At 39.0% G+C, this 23,772-nt stretch overlaps 2 protein-coding genes across 5 annotated transcripts; both read left to right on the top strand.

Annotated features, from left to right (window-relative positions):
- The first annotated feature begins 127 nt into the window (after positions 1 to 127).
- LOC128371933 (vasodilator-stimulated phosphoprotein-like) lies at positions 128 to 9,130 on the top strand. Of its 2 annotated transcripts, none has more exons than XM_053332342.1 (13): positions 128 to 334; positions 4,122 to 4,293; positions 4,859 to 5,039; positions 5,308 to 5,350; positions 5,817 to 6,153; positions 6,356 to 6,465; positions 6,562 to 6,610; positions 6,719 to 6,749; positions 7,091 to 7,133; positions 7,294 to 7,389; positions 7,756 to 7,825; positions 8,299 to 8,356; positions 8,484 to 9,130. In XM_053332342.1, the coding sequence occupies exons 1-13, from the start codon at positions 330 to 332 to the stop codon at positions 8,531 to 8,533; spliced, it is 1,245 nt and encodes a 414-aa protein (XP_053188317.1). In that variant the 5' UTR covers positions 128 to 329; the 3' UTR covers positions 8,534 to 9,130. The 2 variants fall into 2 exon arrangements, with proteins under 2 accessions (XP_053188317.1, XP_053188316.1); XM_053332341.1 differs by having other exon boundaries at positions 6,719 to 6,752.
- Positions 9,131 to 10,437: 1,307 nt separating this feature from the next.
- On the top strand, positions 10,438 to 23,337 carry LOC128371932 (RAC-beta serine/threonine-protein kinase-like). Of its 3 annotated transcripts, none has more exons than XM_053332338.1 (14): positions 10,438 to 10,542; positions 12,503 to 12,664; positions 13,511 to 13,639; positions 13,730 to 13,841; positions 14,032 to 14,182; positions 14,588 to 14,719; positions 14,905 to 14,970; positions 15,911 to 15,979; positions 16,119 to 16,241; positions 17,052 to 17,180; positions 18,220 to 18,434; positions 18,525 to 18,612; positions 20,626 to 20,728; positions 20,828 to 23,337. In XM_053332338.1, the coding sequence occupies exons 2-14, from the start codon at positions 12,619 to 12,621 to the stop codon at positions 20,905 to 20,907; spliced, it is 1,443 nt and encodes a 480-aa protein (XP_053188313.1). In that variant the 5' UTR covers positions 10,438 to 10,542; positions 12,503 to 12,618; the 3' UTR covers positions 20,908 to 23,337. The 3 variants fall into 3 exon arrangements, with proteins under 3 accessions (XP_053188313.1, XP_053188312.1, XP_053188314.1); XM_053332337.1 differs by having other exon boundaries at positions 10,461 to 10,542; positions 12,506 to 12,664; XM_053332339.1 differs by lacking the exon at positions 10,438 to 10,542 and adding an exon at positions 10,549 to 11,179.
- Positions 23,338 to 23,772: the final 435 nt, after the last annotated feature.

Genomic DNA, 23,772 nt, shown 5'->3' with positions numbered 1-23,772 from the left:
GCTGAGACAGAAATCAGAGTTGTACCACAGCGTGGTGGAAAAAGGGGAGGTGTGAAAGTGAACATTTAAAAGAGCGAGTGAAGGAGGTGAGAACAGGAAGACTGAAAAAAAAGTAGGAAATGAGAATAAAAGGCAGAAGTGCAAGCAGTTGGTGGCAAACAATGTCGTGACAGAGAGCGTTGGAGGTATGCAGGAGAGAATGACAGCATACTTGATTTAATAGGCTACAAATATACCTATAAGAAGGACAGAGGGCTGATTCAAGTTGATCAGAAGATACAGATTATTTAAAATCAAGTGAATCTTTGGATATTGACTACTGTTGAAATATGGGGTGAGTCATTCTCTAACTACATTGACAACATTTACCCAACTGTTTTTTTATTCTTCCAAAGCATGTTAAACATCTCATGCATGAATAACTGAACATATGTAGCACAGTGCTACTTCCTATTAACGCTACACTTGACTTTACCACGCAAGCTCTCTAGTTCAGAGTATATTTCCTGCTGTCTACTGTGAGTCTGGAGCTTACTGTAGATGTTCCCTTCTTACAGTTCTTACACAAAAAGTGGAAATAATACTGCTGGCTGGTCTGTGTTTGCTGAGGAAAAATATGTATCATTGAAACTTTAAAAAGCTTTTAAGGGCACATGAGAGACATTGCTGCATATCACAACAGGTAGATAAAGTAGTCCATATAAGGGAAGCATTTTACTGAACGCAGGAAGTGGTCAAAACTGAAAAAGCTTTTTGGGCAGGAAGTAAAGATTTCCCACAGTCTACAGAGGTTTGCAACAACAAGCAGACTGAAAACAACACATTGTCACAACACAACAGTTTTTAGGGCATGGAAATAAATTTCCACAGTGTTATTTCCTACTTTCTTACTGTGGCTTATTAAAACATTCAGATTAATACAATATGAAAACGTAGTCTGTACTTGATTTTATGCTTGAGTACTGTTCTGAGCACGTGCACTTTACTTGAGTATTTGACTTCTACTTCACTACATTTTAGAGCATTTTAGAGCTGAACTTTTAATTTACATTTATTTGCCAAGTTTAGTTACTTTCAGATTTAGCTACTTCAGACTTACATACAAAATGCATGACTCATTTAAAAAAAAAACATGCATTGTTACAGGTGATGTTACTTTGGTATATAAAATAAAAATGAGCAATACATCTGCTGCTACAGAGCCCGTAAAAGGACAGCAAACTAAAAGATGATAAGGTGAAGATAAATGTTAACTTTAGTCACATAAAGTAAGCAATACATGTGTAGCCTAATGTCCTAATTCTCCTTGCATTTTGTGTACATCCACCTATATCCACAGAGCTGGCCAGATGTTTGTAACTATTCATGAATGAAATTAACTATGCGATCCAAGGTGGTGTATCCCTTGCGCTGAAACAGACTACACTCACACTAGGGCCAGTTGTTCCCTACCGTGCTGAAGCACCAATGTCCCCCAAATATTGTTATTTAGAAATAAAAAAGCACAGAAGATTGGTGAAATATATTCACTAAAACATAGGCAGACAGTTTACGCTCATAAAACATGCACAGGTGTGTGTTCACGTGCTGTGCACCGGTAAAACACAACACAGCAGATTAATTAACACAACGCACTATGATTAAAAAGTGCAAGCTTGTTCTTCTGAGTCATGCCTGAGTAGTATGCAGTACTACAGATACTCTACAAGACTCTAGTAAAAGCAGACGAACTGATTCAACTCTTTACTCCAGTAAAAGTAAGAAAGTTCGATCACTTGGAGTGATCATTCACGCTCACAGGAACAGACTTAGTTTAACTGAATGACTTAGAAGTCGCCAAATGACGTACTTTAACAAATTTCGTTTATATAATGCAGATTTGTAAAATATTACTTTTATGAGGGTCACACTCACAAACTGTAGAAACTTAGCATTTGATCATTGTGGTAGCAGCGGTGCAGCAGATGTAATGAAGTCCACACAGCACGCTGGATGCAAACTAATATTAAGCCTATAGCCTATTCATTATAATGTCAATGGACATACATTGAGTTCCTTTGCCTTAATAATGATAAAATAATACACTGAAAATGGTCAAATAACCTATGCATAATGTCTCCTTATAGACATGCACACATGCAATACTTTCGGGTCCGCACAAGAAACTTTTTTTTTTCTTTCCCCCATGTCCCTTTACAGGCTCTGTATGCTGTTTATATTATATTAATACATCATCAAATAATGACAGGACTCAATGAGTGATTTACATGTTACTGATAAAATGTCCTGATGTTTTATTTGGAATGTTTTTGCTGATTTTGCTTGTGATGGAGTGATTTTACATTGTGTCATTACTGATTTTACTGAGGTTACACAAACAGTCATTCTATATGTCCAGACCATGAAAAGAACAGCACAATCGTGACTTCCATTCATCTGCCTGATTATTAGAGAGTTTTCCTTTCAGAGCACTCAGTATTGAGTAGCTCTATTGAAATCCTGGTGTACATATGATACATTAGTGTTGGCACTGATGCCTTGCTTTGATGAAGATAACTTTTTCTAGAAACAAGGTGAGAAAATGTTAACTGTTGTTGAAACACAAAGCAGCCTCTAATTACAGTCTTTATGGAAACAGAAGATGGGTTAGTTACAGTTTTTGCTTATTCATATTTCTCAATACTAAGTTTACTTTTTCTCTTTTCACAGCACAACAAGACAATATGGTCTAAACTGTGGATCTCTCTAGTAACTACTACTAATAATAACAATAATAAATTGATAGAGTGCTTTCACTCAAAGAAACATATAACATGTCATTAATCATGAATCTAAAGCAGTTCTGGAGGACAGACATGATGTGCAGGCCAGCAGCAGAGTTCTGGTTGTACTGGAGTTTATTTAGGACTTTCGTTGATGTAACATAAATAATACTGTAGCAGTAGTCAATTCTGGATGTGATGAAGATGTTAATCCAAGTTTCAAAAGCAGAGAAGAGACAAGCTGTGTTTTTTATTGCCTTGACACAGAGTGCATTCTTTCAAAATTCCTGAAATTTCTGAATCTTTGAACTGAAACTTCTCTGTCAAACCCAATCAACACCAAGATTTTACTTCCATTTGCTTTTTGTTTTAACTGTAAACTTTACATCTAAAAACATCCAAAAACATCCAAAAACCTGAAACTGAAACACTGTTCATTAGACTGCAACTTTCTGTATTCTGCTTTATCTACATCTAAAAAGGAATCAAGAAATAATGCTAATTGGGAACAGACTTGAAGAAGAAAGAGGGCAGGTGAGGTGAATGCAGAACATTTCATAATCATGTGGGAAAATTTGGCAATTCAACATTGTCTCCTAGTCACAGAGTGGTTTACAGCTCGTTCCCGCATGCTGTCACTTTTCTTTCCATCCCTATACCCCAAAGAGGAATTCTTCTCCTCATGAAAGTAGAAAGTTTATGACTACTAGTCACATGATCAGACATCCACCTTGGGCACAATGTGTCTTAACTGTGAACTTACAGTTTAGTTCTGTGTGAACTTTCTTCACACAGATATATATAGTTGTGCAACCGCAGACTTGATGTGTAACTGCAGATGTTTGTGCATTTGTTCTTGTTATTTGTTCACAAAATGTTGTGCACAGCAACAGATCTTACACTTTCAAAAAGAAAATCTGTTTGATCAAAATGTGCACATGCACACATTTGAATGTGTCGATACAAAATGTTTTCACACATTCAGGTATGGTGACACACTGTTAAAACACTTATGACCCTATATTTATTGCATAAAAACAAAAATGTTACATCAACAGTTGTATTCTCTGAGCCTGAACAGACAAGGAAAAGTTTGTCATCTATCCATCCATTATCTATACCTGAGCCTCTATCCCAACATGTCAGGACATATGACCAACCCCCAACCCCCCCCCCCCCCCCCCCCCCCCCCACAAAAAAAAAGGATCTTCATGACATCAAGGTGTATGCAGATGTATGTTGCTTCTTTTATTGCTCTCCGCTTCCTTCCACCCCATGGTCTTCTCATATCCTGTACCTCATCTATTCTTCCACCATCCTTTTCTCTGCCCGTACCCCGACTCCCTTTCCCTCCAACAGTGAGTCCAGTATCTGCCAGGTGAGGGCGACAGTCATGCTGTATGATGACCACAGCAAGCGTTGGGTGCCAGCAGGATCTGACTCTGCTTCCATCAGCCGCGTCCACATCTATCACAACCCTGCAGTCAACAGCTACAGAGTGGTGGGCCGCAAACTGCAGGCTGACCAGCAGGTACAGAACAATGTACACACACACACACACACACACACACACACACACACACACACACACACACACACCGATACACACACAGAAATACAGCTATATAATAACCTTCAAGTGTTCCTGGTTTACACATATGGACCCCAGTGAATATGCAGTTTCCTGTCATTTACTTCCCTAAAACATGAATGATGAACCCAACTCTGCGGTTTGCAGGAGTAGCTATTGCTTCTGCAAATCTGCCAGTCAGATTTCAAGTTTGTTGAGTTCTGACCTACTTTTGGTGCATTACCTTCTGTGAGATTTTGAACTCTAAGCATAATGACTGTTAGGCCAATGAAGACATTTTGCTTTTTGCTTCCTCATCTCACTTTTGTGAGGCTGTGGCTTACACACATGCTGTATATTATGTACACTGTATGTATTATATACAGCAACATATACAGGAAACATATGAGCTCAAAAATGATCAGAGATTTGAATCAGCTAACCCTTGGTGTGTGTGACTTTGACATTTAACATTATAACATTGTAATAAATCCAATCACTATTGTGCACTTCTTGTTAATGCCAGGTGGTGATCAACTGTCCCATTATCAAAGGGATGAAGTATAACCAAGCCACACCCAACTTCCACCAGTGGAGGGATCCCAAACAGGTGTGGGGACTGAACTTTGGCAGTAAGGAGGACGCTTCACTTTTTGCCAGCTGCATGATGCAGGCTTTAGATTCTCTCAATGCAGCGGCGGGCGCAGGTAAGTGAAAGTGAAAAGAGAAGTAGGTTTTCTAGTACAACCCTGCTTGCATCTACTGCGTTCTTATACTTAAATATTCTGGCTGCCAAGAAACACACACACACACACACACACACACAGACACACACACACACACACACACACACACACACACACAGACACACACACACACACACACACACACACACACACACACACACACACACACACACACACACACACACACACAATATATAAATAATTATTTTTCTTTCTTTTTTTTGCTCAGCTCATAATGGACCCTCAGCACAGGAACTGGAAGAGCAGAGAAGGTACTGTTGATATTATAAATGGTACTAAAGCTGCAGCTAGTGATACTTTTCATTATTGATTAATCTGCCAATTATTTTTATTGTTTTAGTTTTAGTCTATAAAATATTAGAAAATAGTGAAAAAATACACTGACATCTTCACATAGCTTGTTTTGTCTGTCTCACAGTCCGACATCCAAAAATATACATTTGACAATTTTATAATATTGATGATAGCAATTAAGTCACATTTAAGAGCCTGGAATCAACGTGTGTTTGTCCTTTATTCTTCACAAACAACGAGTCACAAACAATTATCATTGTCATCATTCACTGACGTATCCTTCCAGCACTTAATAAGACTGTTCCACATTTAACCACTGTAGAAAAATCCATTATTCAACAGAAAATAGTTATCAAACGCTACAGTCTCCACACATCACCTGACTCTACACGTCTAAGTCCTGAGTCCTGTGTGTCCATCCAGGCAGGAGCGTCAGAGGCAAGAACAGCAGGAGAGGGAGCGTCTGGAGAGAGAGAGGAAGGCCTCAGCTGCTCCTCCTGCTCCACCAGCCGCTCCACCAGCCCCACCCGCTCCTCCAGCACCCCCACCACCTCCGTGCCCACCCCCCTCCTCAGGAGCATGTCCTCCACCTCCGCCACCTCCTCCTGGGGGCATTCCAGCTCCACCGCCTCCACCCCCTGCTGGGGGAGGAGGAGGTGGTGGAGGTGGTGGAGGAGGTGGTGGAGGAGGAGGTGGTGGAGGGGCGACTGATCTGGCTGCAGCTCTGGCAGGAGCCAAACTGCGTAAAACAAAAAAGGCGGTAATACGACATGTTTATGCTTTTTATCCTTTGTGTATTTGACTAACATTATCACCCTGATGCACATATGCTCTGCTGACTGTATAAACAATGATACAGTACCTCCATACACAAATGATAGATGATTTGGTGTCTATGTTCTCATCAGTGACAGGCTAGATAAACTGATCAGTGGACCAAAATTGTGTTTTTGTGTATCTAGGATGATGGTGAAGGAGGAGCCTCGAGCCCCAAACCAGCACCCTCATCTGGTGGAGGTGGAGGTGGAGGAGGCAATTTAATGGGAGAAATGAGTGCCATGCTTGCGAGGAGGTAAGTTAATACTTAAGAGACATATAAAACAGATATCTCTGTGATGATCTGATACTGGGAACTTCTAAACATCTATAATATAACAATTTTAAATAGGAGGAAAGTTGCTGATAGCCCTGCTGCAAAGAAGGAAGACCCTCGAAGTGTAAGTCTCCTGTCATATCATTTTGGGATTTGTAGTATTTGTAGAATGAGCAATAGATTTTAAGATATTGGCAGATGATAACTCTGGTTTGTCTGTACTTGACTACAGGATTCTGATTCCCCAGCAACAAAAGGACCAGGTGGTGAGTAATGTCATTTTCACTTCCTCTTTAGAACTCTAATACAGTCAAATACATGCATTTCACTTTATCTTCTCATCACACTACATAATACTATGAAGAATACATTTTATAGCCACAAGAAAATAAAATGCCCTACTTTCTAATATCAACAAGGGTCATGTTTAGTATATACATATTCTTTGTCAAGAACCACAACATTGACTGAATTTCAGAACAACATGTACTTCATATACCAACAACAACATAGCGTTATACTGTATGAAAGTTAAAACAGACAGACACATGTATTTCATCCTGTGGCCAGTCATGTAATAATACATAGAATCATATTTCATCAGAAACCAATGAAAAGCCCTGGGAAAAATCTGCCACCATACCAAGGTAAGAGTCCAATTCATCCAACTATATTATATATATAATATGAAATGATGTTGACATGTATCGTATTTGGAGTAACTAACGATTTCCACTGAGCCACCCTCACCAACTCACAAACCCAGTCAGCATCTTGCCTTAAAGGAACTGCATGTTTTTACAACAGGCCCAAAACCATGCCCTCCAGTCAAAGGGACTCCTTCCCTAGTCCCAGTGGCTCCTCCTCTCCCTCCTCTAACACGCCTACTACCCCAGTGTCCAGGTACTAGTCCCCCTCTGTTCCTGTCCATCTTTTCTCACCAGGATGCTACTTGTCAGCGCTCTCTGCTTGATATGTTATCTGTAGTTTGGCCAGTGAGGTGAGCACTGTAGCGGTATCATGACTGTTTCCGTCACTGTCATGCTGCTTGCAAATGACTGCAACAAATAAAGCGCTCTGCATTTGGTGGTTTCTCTCTGAAACTGTAATTATAGCAGGAGACAGTACTGCTGTTTAGTTTCTGTCTTCCTCTCACTCAAATACCTGCTGCAAAGGTAACCATGCTGCTTCTCTAGGCCACCTCCCTTTGCCTTGTGATCTCAAGGAGTCTATGCTGGCTGAAGTTAAACATTGATCTTCCTACTTTAGGATGAAGCTGGTGAAAAAGAACTCAGAAAGTGCAGGAAGTGATGGAGTTGATATGGAAAAACTCAAACAGGTTGGTTCTGCCATTTCAAGTTGAACATACAACAATATCCTGAAACTAACCTAAAGCTCTGTGCAATGACTGTTTCAAAGCAAAATGTTAACTTTTTATTCAGAAACCACATCATATCTTGTGTTGTGTAAAAGATGATGTGATGTGGCTTTTGTTTAGAAATGGTAAAAACAATGTTATGTTGTAAGATAGTGTCTGTATTTCCTAAACCACCATGATTTGCACTGCTGAGGTAAAATGCTGTTGCAAAGTTTGACCTTTTGTACAAGTTATCCCATAGATCTGTAAGGCTGACTATGATACAGAACTGTGCTGATCAGCTTTAGTCATCATGTAGGATTTGAACTTTTGAACATGTTTCTCTCTCTCTCTCTCTCTCTCTCTCTCTCTCTCTCTCTCTCTCTCTCTCTCTCTCTCTCTCTCTCTCTCTCTCTGTCTCTCTGCTCTCTGTGTGCGTGTTTGTGTGTTTGAAGGAAATTCTTGAAGAAGTGAAAAAAGAGCTTCACATAGTGAAGGAGGAGATAATCACAGGTAAATTTGACTGGTACCTCATGTGTTGTCATTAGGTTAAGTAATGAAAGCAGATAGTACATATGTAAAATATATGAAATAATTCTATTGTGTCATACCTGTATATTATCCTGCTTTTCTCTTCCAGCACTGATCCAGCAGCTACAAAGTGCTCAGCTCAAGGGTGAAGAGTCTTGAAAGACTGAAGAATGGATTGAGAGAATATGAATGTTTTATGATACAATGCTCAGGCAATTTGCATGCTATTTATCCAATGGAAATGGTTAGGTATTTTTACAAAATGCAAATTATGATATTTAAATACATTTCTTTGTATTTATTATGGTATCTTCTTTGTATTTTCCTGTGGTACTTGAAGGCAGCAATATTGACATCTGAGCCAAATCTGCCAACAATATCATTCAATATTCTTTTTTTGATGAACATAAAAAATACAGAAATATTTCCATTAGAATGCCTTCAGTTTTAGTCGTCTTCATGTTGATTGCAACATCCTGCTGTCTCTCTACTGTCCTTTTTCCTTGTTGGTACATACATTGGTGGTAGATATGATAACACAAATACGCAACACAAAAAAATGTAATAACATACAATACCCAACAATAAATACATGTGAAGCTTTTAATGTGCTGTTTGACTAAAAAAAACCTACAACACAATGGAGAAATACATCACCACGATATTTGGCTTCAAAATATTAGAAATGAATCAACATCTTTCTGAACACAAAAAATACATGTATGTCAAACATGAATATGGATAAATGAACATACATCAGTTGTGTTTGCAGTTGTTGTTCATTTTCACTCACTGTTAGTCACAGAACAGGGATCTGTAGTTTCTCAGATTTACATGCTCATACTAAAAGACATATATTCTTGAAAAGAGCCAGATAAATGTCTCCAACTATTGAAAAACATAAAAATAAGGCTAAGAGGCTAACCTTACCTGTTCAGCATTACAGTTATAGTTCAGGTGAAGTTACACCAAGACCAAAAGCTCCAGCTTTCTCCCTTTAGGTTTCTTGTTCTCATTTGCTCATTTATGTCTATTCTTTCATCTTCATGAGCCTTAAAAGTGCCCCTCACACATTTGTAGAAAATAATTACTGCACAATATTTTAATTTTTTTCCACTGGTGACTGAAGCACTATCCATAAAAATATGGAATTATAAGTAAAGGTCTTGCAGTAAAAACATTTAAAAAGTGCAGACGTATTGTCAGCAAAATGAAAGTGACACAGCTGTCAGATGAATATAGTGAAGTAATATCCTCCTCTGAACAGTAGTGATGTATTATAGTAAAGTAGTAATGTAAATATATGTGTGTCTGAGATCACTTTGAAGCTTGCTCTGATGAATTTCCTCATCAAATCTTTTTCATAAACCACATAATACGCTTTTATTTTAATCATATGTTTGGTCTAATGCTCCAAAGGTCTTTTGCCAAGCTGGTACATCTGAGTAATAACACAACTAGTTTGTTGTTTATGTGAATAATAAACAACCAGGTGATGTAGGTTGTAAGATGTAGAAAGAATAGTGTTTTATCAACTGAAATTTAGTGGAATATCCTGGTGTGTATTTGCATTTGAAACAGTGTAAAAATTCTAAGATAAAGTAAGACAATTCTGCAAATAAAAGCCTGCCTTTTATTTGCGGATATTAGCAGCCTCTTTCAAATACATTATGATAGTGGAGAAAGGAAGAAGCTGTTGACATAAGAAGATAAGGTCAATCTTTATTGATTTCCAGGGAGCAAATGTAAGTAATACAGTATCTCATAAACCCATAAACAGAATCCACTGAGTTAAGAACAGGAAACTGAGTAGAATAAATCAATGTTAGAGACCCATAACCAATTTGATACAGTTCTTTATGTACATATTTCCTATATTACGTTTTGTTGAAAAGCAAAGCTCTATCAAAAACAGTGACACGTTCAGGTGTAGTGTGTTATTACACCAGGATGAACAGCAATGTGCCTTTTCACTGCACAGCCATCAGTTGGTGATGAGGTGGCGCCGTCTTGCCTCGGGGTGGCGCTGTTTACCCAGAGAGCAGTCACACTCCATCTAATTCCAAGAAGAAGAAAGTCCATAGTGTTTTCCTGGGTGGATGGCCTGCTCTGGATCCAGCCTGTCAAAACTGCACTGAAACAAGAGCAACGTGGGGGAAAGTAGTAATGTGCGTTAAATCTTCTTATTACATTCAATGTCAAATATATCGGATTACTAGATTGGTTGAGGAAGCTGTAAGTCATAGCTAGGTCAATTAAAAGACTTTGATTACCTCGCTACGAGCAAGGCTCAGTACAAGGCTTATGATCGCTAATGTAAGTGTTTACTAACAATAAACTAACATTTCCAGTTTAGAGGAAGTCAAGCATCAGCTGTGACGGTACAGTGCAGCAGTAAACTCACAAAAACACCGTATTCTAAACACCAGTGTGTTATTGGCTCTAAAACACTAGTACGTGATATTGTGATGATAGATCTTCATCCAACTAACTAGTTTACTACCAGCAAGCTTTAACCAGCACAGCTCTCACTGCTAACTGTGCTGACATGTATCTGAATGTAATGTGTATTTGAGGCTCAGGTGTTCATGGTTAAATGTTAGCTGAGGTATTAACCAGATACACGACTCCTCAGCTCTCTTGTTAATGATTTAGTTGAAAGTAAATGTGTGTCTGCTAGCGTCAGCTAGCAAGTAGCTAGCTGCTGTCAGCGTTGAGGTGAGCTAACTAACGTTAAATGGCAGCCGAGCTAACAGCCAACAACAACAACGAGATAAGAATAGCTGTAACAGTGTCATTTCACTGGTAAGTCCCAATATTCTATTCAAACTGCTTCTATTTAAAAGTATTTTTCTTGCTTTAGGCTAACGCTAACTTAGTTGAGCAGCAGATATTTATTATTAGTTTTAAATGTAGCACCTCTGCTCCTGTAACGTTACCCGTTACACACACACACACACACACACACACACATTACTATGTTAAAGTACATAACAGCTACATTGAATTCATGTACTTCGTTGTAGTTTTTATAGAAGTGTTTTAACGTCGTGTTTTCTGCTCACGTCTGCATACAGTTAAAATAGCAAATGTCACTTAAAAGGAATATGAGCTGATGACTAATGCTGAATTTTGAACTATTTTAACGGTACAACGTATATTATTCCCGTATAACATTCCCAAACTAAATGTGTAACTATATCAGTAATTAACAGTGCTACTATTTCATTTGTATATGATTTCAGGAGAGTACGATGAGATGTGTTGTTTATAGAAGTGGACGGCAAGAGACTGCAGAATCATTTTAGACTTCTACCATCAGATAACATTCACCATATCCAAATAAAACTAAACTAACTTATAAAAAGTACTTGATAAAACAATAAACATTCAATGTGAGTGTTTTGTATTCACGCTGTGTTCATTTATATAGAAGACTAGTGTGATCTCTGACATTGATTCTCATGGTCACACAGACACACTAACAATACAAATTAAAACATGCAAACAATTAGTTGTTACAGTTGTTTAATTGTGCAGAAAATAAGAACGCACTCTCTGGTTCCAGCCTGTGGTAAAGATTTACTGCTTTTGTTTTCTCTATTATGAATGAAATTATTACCAATCTGTTGCTCAGACCAAACATTTTCAAGGTGCCTCTGGGTTTTCACAGCTTGTGGTATTTGTTTTTTTTAACAGTTTTTGGGATATTTGAAAGACAAATTAATTATTTTAGTAATTGATGTGATCATGGAAACAATACTGTTTTAAATTATTAGCTTTCCCCTGTGACTTCACTCAGTAGGATTGTGTGCACATTATGAAAGTCCTTAGAAGGACTAAATTACATCATGTAAAACTAAAGGTCCAGAGTGCAGCTGATCGAATGTTTTAATTTTTTTAAGGTGTACATGATGAAATGCTTCTCTGAAACCAATCCAGGCATCCTGATATTGTGTTTTGCAGTGTTTTTACACCAGTGAGGGCAGCAGTTTGGTTTTGTATTTCAATTCCTATGGGTTCAATTTAACTTTGAACATTTTATAACTAATGACTGTAGGTGTGGAAATTAATATTGAAAGTATTTGAAGATAGTCCTATGTGCTTTGTGCTTCTTTTTTCATTCAGCAGGTGCTGGTCAGATTTGATAACTGTGACTGAGACTTGATTGGGCCAAGAGAGAAATCCACTGTTCCCTTCCCCAAGCTCCTGTTCCTGACCCTCTCTGAAACACATCACTCACCATGAATGAAGTTAACGTAGTCAGAGAGGGCTGGCTCCATAAAAGAGGTAAGAAAGACCAGTGAGGCCTGGGACACACAGTCTGCCTCTCATGAGTAACACAGCTGCAGCTCATGTGTACAGTGCTGCTGCTACCAGCCCTGTCTTCTTACACACAGGTTGATGTTGATAATGGCCTTCAATAATAGAATGTGAATCATTTAATTATACATCGAAATTATATTTAGTTTAGACAGAGAAAGGTTTAGGAGCGTGTGGTCAATTGTGGAAAATAAATATGTGAGGTGAAAGCAGCTTTAATGATGGGCCTTTTTTTCAATTGATTATATTGATTATTCTGCCAATTAAACCCCAGTATCACAGAAAGCCAGAAGGAGTGGAGAGAAAAAACCTCTCCACTCTTCCCACCACAGAGGCTTCCTGTCACAGCATGCACCATGCAGGCTGACCTGCAGTGCTGACAATTCATATTTTTCATGGCTGTGACGTATTCTACAGATAATGACCTTGAAACTAAAGTGAAAGGTGTAAAGTTACTGATATGATGTCAACATGACTATCAACAGATCATTTCACTGTCTGTTTTTGCTGAGAACACAGCGTGTCACACAGAAAAGAAAAAAAAAAGAAAAGAAAAACACAGAATGTCTAGATTGATGCAGGCTGTGTAGCTGCTCTGAACTGTTAACAGGGCCACTGCAATGAAAAGCAAGAGGCTCTGTGATGCATGACATAAGCATCTTTATAAGGTGTTTTATTTAGCCTAAATGTAGAGCCGGTGGGTAGAGTAACTTTATTGATCAACACATAAAATGATTGGCATAGAAGTTGATCAGCTTGAGCCAAAGGGTTTATCATAGAATGTCAGTGATGTAATCTCTTTGTCTGACCCAGGTGAATATATCAAGACATGGAGGCCCAGGTATTTCATCCTGAAGAGTGACGGTTCCTTCATTGGCTACAAGGAGAAACCTGATCTAAACGACCAGATTTCACCACCTCTCAACAACTTCTCAGTGGCAGGTCAGTCCTCCAAATGGAGAATCAGAACTCTGAAAAATACATTTGTTAAATCCTTCTTATCAACATCAATCTCAAATGTGTATTCAACAGAATGCCAGTTAATGAAGACTGAAAGACCCCGGCCCAACACATTTGTCATCCGTTGCCTACAGTGGACCACTGTCATTGAACGCACATTTCATGTGGACAGCAATGACGAGAGGTTAGAATAGTGTCAAATATTCTATTAAGTAACCTTCTGTTTTTTCTTAAAGCTTATGTCAAACTATAGAGCCCAAATGGCATTCAGTGGGTTTTTGTGTGTAACAAGGATTCCTTCAACTTGGTGCATATCTATGAGAGGCTAAATGATGATGTGACTCCTGACATCTTCTTGGATTTGTGTCTGTCAGAGAGGAGTGGATGCGGGCAATCCAGGCTGTGGCAAATAGTCTTAAGATGCGGGAACACGAGGATGAGGAACCAATGGATATGTTTGGTTCACCCAGCGAGAGCAGCCTTGAGGAGATGGAGGTGGCGATGTCAAAGAGCGGCAGCAAAGTGGTAAGAGGATCAGTTGTTTTGGACATAGATGATAGAGAGCCTCAGTCTGATCTAATCCAAACATACCTTTTATTTCCCTTGTGACACACAAACAATAAGACAGTATTGATTTTTGAGCGGCACTGTTAAGGCACAGTGACATTCTCGCTATTTAATACTGTGTTTCCGTTTGATTCTTTACAAAATGAAGACATTTTCATCATGCAGGCAGTTTTACATTGTATAAAAAACAACTAATTGATATGTTTCAGATTAAGAAATGCAATGCAAATTCAGTTGCTCATGTCCAAAATGGGATTTGACAGTCTTCTATGAGACTTGTCTTTTTTATTTTATTGTTTTATCAAATTAGTTTATATCTCTGCCTCTAATGAATCCTCACACACTGATTTTATGTACTTACAGACAATGAGTGACTTTGAGTACCTCAAGCTGCTTGGCAAGGGAACATTTGGGAAAGTGATTCTAGTCAAAGAGAAATCCACCGGAGTTCATTATGCCATGAAAATCCTGCGCAAAGAGGTCATCATAGCCAAAGTAAGTACAAAGTGCTATGTGTGTGTACACAGTACGTTTTAGCTATCTATCAACTACATTCTTATGCTCTGGCTGTGTTCTCAGACAAAAACAAAGATCAGTCATAACATCTGTTCCCATAAAGTAAAGCTTTACATTTCATATTGTGTTTTCAATGTGTCTGATAATAATGTGTTTGTTGGCAGGATGAGGTGGCCCACACAGTTACAGAGAGCAGAGTGTTACAGAACACAAAGCATCCCTTCCTCACAGTGAGTGTATATATATTAATGATGAGTTTTGCAGTAGCATGGCTGGAGTCACAGGCTTGCTGGTGTAGTTGGTGTATCAGTGCCCATGTTGATCAAATAGAAAACTCTAATTGTAAAATACTAAACTGTTATCAATACTTAGTCAGACCATGGACACAACAGTTATAAACTGTAGAGCACCTGCAGCAGCAGAGTCTCAGCATGTCTGTCCTCCCTCTTGCTCCTGATGGCAGGCAGGTTGTTCTGGTTCTATATGGTGGTTGCTGGCGGCAACCTGTCCACTGGCACTAATTCTTAAAAAATCTAAACTAAAAATCTAACGTTAACAGTTATTTAGCATCATCAATTGATATCTTGTAAAATATCCGGTATGATCAGTAACACTAGTGGTGTTTGTTAATCGTGGGCAAGATTTCTCACCTTGTTCTCCCTCAGGTCAGTCTGAACACTGTCAGTGCTGATTTGCTATTAGATGATATCACCAGTCACTTGACTAAATACTGTCACTGCTTCTCTGCATTAATACTATATTATTTTGCCAGGAAAGTGAAATGTCTGCCAGTCCACCACTTTGGTCCAGACTAACATATGTCAGAAAGTCAGAATCACTTCAGCATGAATTTTAAAAGTTTTGGAAATCTTCACTTTTCTTTCTGATGGTAGATAGTCTGTGATAAGTAACACAATCCAGGTTTTACAGCTTTACTAGAATTCATTCATCAGTTTAGAAATGCTTTTTAAACCACTGTTAGTTCTTTATGTTTCACTAAAATGACACTGACAGACAAAGGAAATAATTTCATTTGGATTAGAGGACATCCTCACTGTGTCTCTCCATGTGGTAAGGATTTACAATAATACATGGTGTCATTCACTATCTCTATGCCCCTTGAAATGTATTTTTTTTCCCTTCTCTCATGTGACTATTCTCTTCCTGCAGACACTGAAATATGCCTTCCAAACCCACGATCGGTTGTGTTTTGTAATGGAATACGCCAACGGAGGCGAGGTGAGTCCTCAGAGACTCACATCACAGTTACATGGAGAATCATTGATGTCACTTGGTATCAACAGCTTGCTGTGAACACTCAAACAGATCTTCAAGGTCTGAGTAAGTGTCTGAGTCCATCTGCTCTCGCCTCTTTCAGCTCTTCTTCCACCTGTCACGAGAACGAGTGTTCACAGAAGACCGGGCACGCTTCTATGGCGCTGAGATTGTGTCAGCACTCGAGTACCTCCATTCACGTGACGTTGTGTACCGCGATCTGAAGGTGAATATTTGTATTACCTATCATTTCTGAAATGTACAGGATTCTTAAAGGCTTTATATCATGACTACATTGGTAACACATTTGGATTTTTATCAGTTAAAGACTTTTTTCAATTAAACAGAATCCAAACATTGAGAAGCATTTAATTGCAGTGGCTCTTTGTTCATTTTTATCTGCAAAGTTAAATGTATTTGAAAAGTAATCCAAAAATCAATGAATATCACTAATAAAGGCCAGTTATATATTTTTAATATTCAGATATGATGTGTATGAAACACCACAGCTTACTTGTGAATGACATGTAGTTATAAAATAACATGCAGGAACATTTTTATTTCTTCTCCTGGAATCAGCATGTTTTGCTGAGGGGAAATGTTCCATTGAATTTTCAGTCTGAAAGTGACGTCAGCTGCACATTGTATGGCCAGAATCTGTCCTTTTCCTGATATAACCCTGACAATGAGCAGCCACATAATGCATAATTATCCTTTGTTGCCTCATATATAGTTGAATAATAACTCTCCAGAAGTAACTTATAATAACAGTTGAAACTACACCGTTTAAACATTAGCGAGCAGAAGGTTTTGTAATGGGAACAAAGTCACCTGTGGGCACTGTGGGTGAGCAGTGAGACGGCTGACACACTAACAATGAGTGGAATTGAGTTGAAGCCTGATTTACTGGCACATAATACACAGAATGGATGTACAGCCACAGTTTTAATGGCAAACAAACTAATGAAACCTACCTGAGTGTGTCATCATATCCATCAAACTCAGCTAAGCTGTGTATGTTGTTTGACCCTTTCAGCTGGAGAATCTGATGCTGGACAAAGATGGCCACATTAAAATCACTGATTTTGGCCTCTGTAAGGAGGGCATTACTCCTGACGCTACCATGAAAACCTTCTGTGGAACTCCTGAATATCTGGCACCTGAGGTAAGGCACATGACCTAAGGTGTTTGAATGTGAACATGCATCTCTCCAGTGAATCACACTGTAAGTTAAGCTAGGACCAAAGATAGTCCTTCAGAGTAGGACTTAAGGGTTATTTATGAAACTTCCCAAATCTGCTCTCTACAAGCAAAAGCTATCACAGTTTCACAGTAAAATGATCAATATCATGTACAGAAGGCTGATCTACATAAAGCTACATAAGCTACATCAGAAGATAGACTCTAGCTTTTTGTACACAGGATGAACATAAAATGACACACAAATGGAGTCATATTTAATGTCCACAGCAGTACACAGCTCAGCTTCCGTTCTGGTATTTATTCTGCAAAATTGCAACCACATTATCAGATTTGCTTGTCTCACTGTGTTGATTTTTTTCCGTGCTGCAAGTAACTAATCCAGGTCTGACAGTCAGGGTAGAAGCATCCTTCCACAATTAGTAGTAGTTCAGGAGGTCGCTAGCTGTTTTCTACTCTTGTGTTTCCTTCATGTGCAGATGAACTGCAGCTGGAAACAAACGATCCCCAGAAAGTGTTTGGCAGCTGATTTATTCTTTTTGCTCTCTTGACAGTACACACGCTGGTACTTCAGCTAGAAGGCTGGTTAGACAGCTGCTGTGTCTGCTTATCATGATTTATAGTTGAAATAATCCATGTGTTAGTTAATAAAAAAGTAAATCAGCAATTATTACTTGATAAATCCTTCAAGTCATTATTTTTTGTTTGTAATTTAACAAAAAAAATCAAAAAACAATATAACCACATGTGTAATAGTTTTTGGTTTTCTGGATCAACCTAACAGTAGACATACACTGACAGAGTTTGCAATTATTGATAGATGTGGTTATTGTATTATTATATTGGGAGGTATTTAATTGTATTATTGATGTAATGAATTGGATAATTTAACATTTTCATAGTGTGAGTGTGAATAAAGGTCAGAAGTGTGCAGGTAAGTATTGTGTACCAACATTTCTGCCATTGTTGAAAACTGTTCATGAGTCAAACATGCTTTCTTTCAGGTCCTAGAGGATAATGATTATGGCCGGGCGGTGGACTGGTGGGGTCTTGGCGTAGTCATGTATGAGATGATGTGCGGCCGTCTGCCTTTCTACAATCAGGATCATGAGCGTTTGTTTGAGCTTATCCTCATGGAGGAGATCCGCTTCCCCAGGAACCTGTCGCCCGATGCCAAGTCCCTGCTGGCCGGCCTGCTCAAGAAGGATCCCAAACAAAGGTACTGGACCCAACAGCTCCTGTGTGTACATTTGTTTTTTTTTTATGCAAATCCTGTTAAATTCTTACATGATCCTGTTTTGACTGACAGGTTAGGTGGAGGTCCAAATGATGCCAAAGAAGTAATGAGTCACAAATTTTTCATCGCCATCAACTGGCAGGATGTGGTACAGAAGAAGGTAAGATATTCTGAGTTTAGAGGAAGTGAAACCGAAGTTCGCTTTTTAGTCACAGAAAGAGAGGATGTCCTGTGCTTAGTTGTGCTTTGCATATGTGATTTCAGACATTTGAGCTTTCATTCACATGTACATAGATAAAGACTTACATCTTGAATCGTGTTGTCAGGGCTGTGAGTCATGCTGCCAGAAACATGCGAGACAAGCACAAAACAGATTAGTCATCTTTCTGTTATATGATGTGTTTATTTGTCAGATGTTCATTTTCTTAATCTGATTGTAACTTTGTTTTTCCTTTCTCAAACAGTATTGATCAAGTAGTAATTAGAGTTTTATTTACATGTCAACAGATAGATGGCAATATTTCATAATTAATGAAAATCTATACAAAGAATCTGCTGAGCAATCTTTTTTACTACAAAGATTATATACTTGCTTTTAACTGTGTGTGTTCAGAAGACTTGGTTGGAACTCGCAGACTGAACACAACAACAATGGCGAGCTGTTCAAGTCTAAACTAATAGAGCTCAGCTCACACTGACCTCAACAATACAGTCCAACAGAGGTCACATCTGGTCATCCCCTCTGCAGTCAAAGAAAAGTGAAGTAAATGTATTATTAGTAGGTTTTTATTATGAAAGGGAAAAAAATGGGTCATAACCTTAAATATCTGAAATGCTGTTGCTGTTGTTTGATTGACAGCAGCTAGCATGCTGCCAGAGTGGCAGTGTTACACCGTAAAGAACAGAAAACAAAGTGAGCAAACTTGCTGAAACGTGCTGCAGCTAATTAGCTACCTAGCCTGCTAACTGATGTTAGCATGACGTTTTTCCCCTGGTGAGCTCATTCAACAAGCTGAGGTGCAGGACAAGACATGTGTTCATGTTTTTAAGTTCAATAAGAAGGAGACTTTAGCAGGAAAGCTAATGTTGCTGTTGTGTTGTGTAGCAGGATTCTATCAGGCTCAGTGTGACCATCTGCTTAATAAAATAAAAGGTTATACATATTTACTTTGTAGAGATATTTTGGGACTACACATGTTTGTGTATCCTAACATTTGTGTTATTGTGTAGTTTGGCTGCTTTGTTATAATCAACCTGTATCTGGAGATGGTGAGGCTCTCTCAGGTCCGTAGCTGCTGGTGTTGTACTGTTGGAAAGCTTGGCACAGAGCAAAAGCCTCTATCCTCCATCAGTCCCACATTTAATAATGTAATGCCTCCATCCTCCATCAGTCCCACATATAATAATGTAATGCCTCCATCCTCCATCAGTCCCACATATAATAATGTAATGCCTCCATCCTCCATCAGTCCCACATATAATAATGTAATGCCTCCATCCTCCATCAGTCCCACATATAATAATGTAACGCCTCCATCCTCCATAGGTCCCATGTATAATAATGTAATGCCTCCATCCTCCATAGGTCCCATGTATAATAATGTAATGCCTCCATCCTCCATAGGTCCCATGTATAATAATGTAATGCCTCCATCCTCCATAGGTCCCATGTATAATAATGTAATGCCTCCATCCTCCATAGGTCCCATGTATAATAATGTAATGCCTCCATCCTCCATAGGTCCCATGTATAATAATGTAATGCCTCCGCATCGAGTCAAATGAAAAGAAAAAAAAACTTCACTGGGTTACTGGCACTTTGCGCGTCATGAACCGAACAATACACACGTGCCCCAAACCGTGACATGCATACCGAACGGGACAGATTTTTTTTTTTAATGAACCGTTCCACCCCTAGTAGCTGTAGCAGACAAAAATATTCACCTTAAATTCAGTTGAACTAAACTAACCCTGAGAACAGCAATGTGTATGCTATAAAAATATGGAGGTTCTCAAGGAAGATAAATGTGGTGTTGTGTGGGAATATCCAGCCTGGATCTGTCCTCTTGTGGATACAGTTTAAATCAAACTTTACGCACAACTAAGAGCCGTTCAAGTTGAGTGTGTTCCCAGTTTAATGGCCAGTTTACCTACCTGTTCTCCTCTACCTCAGCTCACCCCACTCTTCAGACCACAAGTCACATCAGAGACGGACACCCGGTACTTTGATGAGGAGTTCACAGCGCAGACCATCACGCTTACTCCTCCAGACAAGTGTAAGTATTACTTACTGTGGGAGAGCCTTCAGGCCTAATGCAGCTGTCACTGTCTGTGATCACAGTGTGATTTCTTGACTTATGTCTCTGCTGTTACAGGTAACAGTCTGGACTGTGAGGACCCTGGACAGCAAGCACATTTCCCCCAGTTCTCCTATTCTGCTAGCATAAGAGAGTGATAGTCTCACACTCACACACTCACACACTCACACACTCACACACACACACACACACACACACACACAGACAAAAACACACAAGGCATGAACACCTTGGCCACATCCCTTACAGCTATAAAATGACCAGAATGTCCCGGCAGGATCTAAGTGCCTCGGCTGACGGCCACGTTGTTCTATAGAAATCCCCTTCGTCCACATTACGGACAAAGCCTGGCCACACTGGCTGTACTGTATCAAACTGGACTTCAGTACCTCACATAGTCATCAGCACAACACAATAACACAATCAGGGCTCTGTCTGTAGCACCTTCGGATGGCCTATAACGCAACTGCTGCTGCTTTGTCAGACTGTAAAACCGCTGGTTATTTCCAATGCTGTCCTTTACACGGTCTTATGAGAAGCCATACAGTTCCTTCATGACGTTTCCAAGTGCTCTTCTTCTGAACCAGCCCTTACCACTGGTGATACACCGGTTCATATATGAGGGAGGAAGAGGCGTGGCAGTTTGATGGCTGTGCGTGCGTGCGTCTGAGTGAGTGAGTGAGTGAGTGTGAAAGAGAGAATTTGGGTGGGAAAAGACAGGGGCATCAAATCCAAACTGAATGTCATCAGATGAGTCAGAGTGAGTCTGAGAGAGAGCATGTGGTTTTGTGTCTTTATACATCGCTTGCCCGCTATGCATCAGGAACAACAGATGATTGATAACATGATGATCAAAGTGTCAGCGTGGTGAAAAGCTTTGACAAAGTGAAACAGGAGGTGTCTTTTTTTTTTTTTTTTTTTTTAAACTGTATGCAATGAAAACAAATCACTTGTGTATTTGTTTGCTCTCATCTCACAATGTGATCTTTGTTAACAGATTTGTCAAGTGTGACAGCAATTAATGGGAATTTGGAATACCTAAATGCACGAGGTGTATATGTTGTTTTTTTAAGCAAGGTTTTGTTTTGTTTTTTAATTCTAACACATTTTGATCTTTCTTGATCAGAAAAATACACACCAGCCATGTGATTTAAGAGGGTCAATAAGCACTTAGTGATTTAAATCAGACCTCATTTTTCCTCGTGGACCATGTGCATGATGTTAATGAAAGCTTCCTGGATTCATTATTTGTAGCCCAGAGTATCAAAAAGTGTCTGGTCAGAGTCACAGTCCTCTTTACTTCTTATTATTGAAGAGATAGTTCCTAATTTCAACCCAAATTTGTTCCACAGCTGTTTCGCTGCTTGTTTTTAAACATTTGATAAATTTGGCTTTTTTTTATATAAAATTAGGAGAAATCCTCAAAGTAAGTTAAGTATGAAAAAAGTACTGTTTTGCTATCAGTACTGAAACTCAGGTATTGTATCAGCAATAGTGTTGAAACATTTCTAACGATACCCAGTTCCTCCCCTTACACCAAAATACGTAGCACTTTCAGAGAACATCATCCTTTCATATCTTTCAATGCACATTTTTTATAAGTTTTTCGGTTCACTGATGCCTGTTTCTCTCTGCAGCCTTTCTAGGAAACTCATCTTTCCACACATCATTATATACTTTGCTTGCTGGAAACCTGTTAAAAGTTTAAAGGTGTTCAGTTAACAGCTTCTCATTTCCTCCTAGCTCTTCTGTATGTGTTATCTATTTGTATTATTGTACTCTTCTAACAATGTTCCAGTGCATCCAAACTGCTGCTGCTCATACTTGAATGTGTCATTAGATCTGATTGGACATGTCTGGAAAAAACCATCCAGGGAGCTCCGCACATCATGAACATGGTCCATTGTGACATTTTGTGTTTGAGTGCAATGGTGACTTGCAAGGATGTCTTTTTTTTTTCATTTTATTTTCAATGTTCCCATCTATTTTAAATGGCTGCACAACATTAAATGGTAACCAGGAGAGGTGCACCAGTGCGATTTACAATATTGGGTGTTTATACTGTAAATGAAAATGCACCCTGCATTGTATTGGTGCTACGCTGTTGAGTCACTGGTAAAATGGAGCTGGTGCAGACAACCTGCTCAACTTCCCGTTGCTCACAGAGCCTTCTACCACACATGCTGTTTTGAAAGAATTTCCGTTAGTTTTTGTCTTGTTTTTCCTCTGGTTTTACTTCATCTTGCTGATTTCCCTCATCTTTCCTGTACCCTGAACCCTCCTTCAGATAGTCTCCAATTAAGGATTGAAATGGTTGAAAGCAATGTTTGTGTTTTTCAGTTACATGATTCTATTCAAACAATTCTATTCTATTTGTCTATGAATGTAATTCTGAAAGACAATGATCCAATACACATTTTAACTGTCTTAATACATGCATGTGTGTTTGTGTCTCTCTTGATACTTCTCATCCTTCCACATCATAGAGTGCTTAATTGTACTCTCAGGTTTTATAATACAGCCAATCGCTCAGAGTATAAAACATATTAAAGTGCTTAATGATTTACCTTGAGACAGGAAGTGTGTTGTTAGTGCCACCCTTCTGTCTGACACTTCACTCATCTGTGTTGGGACAGCGTGAGAGAGAGAAATCATAAATACATCCACACTGAGATCACAAACAGAGGTTGATCTGCTGGGTGTTGCCTTGCTAACATTTAGCCTTGCAGATGCTACTTTCTTCTCATACTGGAACAACAGCCACAACCACAGCAGAGCAGACTGTCTGCACACAATAACAACACACGTCTTCTGAAAGTCACTATAGTTTTCCTCTATCGATTTGATGCCAACTGTGTTCAAAGCTTGCAAATGCAACAACAGCTTGAGATGTATGCGCTTAACTTTTCATGGTTTCTGCTTCTTTTTGCTCTGTTCTGTGCTTTTCACACCACTGTTACATTAGAGAGACAGTGTGCAAAACATTAACACAAGCTCAGAAG

Source organism: Scomber japonicus, chromosome 13 (genome assembly GCF_027409825.1).
Source record: "Scomber japonicus isolate fScoJap1 chromosome 13, fScoJap1.pri, whole genome shotgun sequence".
Classification (NCBI taxonomy): Eukaryota; Metazoa; Chordata; class Actinopteri; order Scombriformes; family Scombridae; genus Scomber; species Scomber japonicus.
The sequence above is the reverse complement of the archived record's forward strand: the minus strand, read 5'-3'. Positions and strand labels throughout refer to the sequence as shown.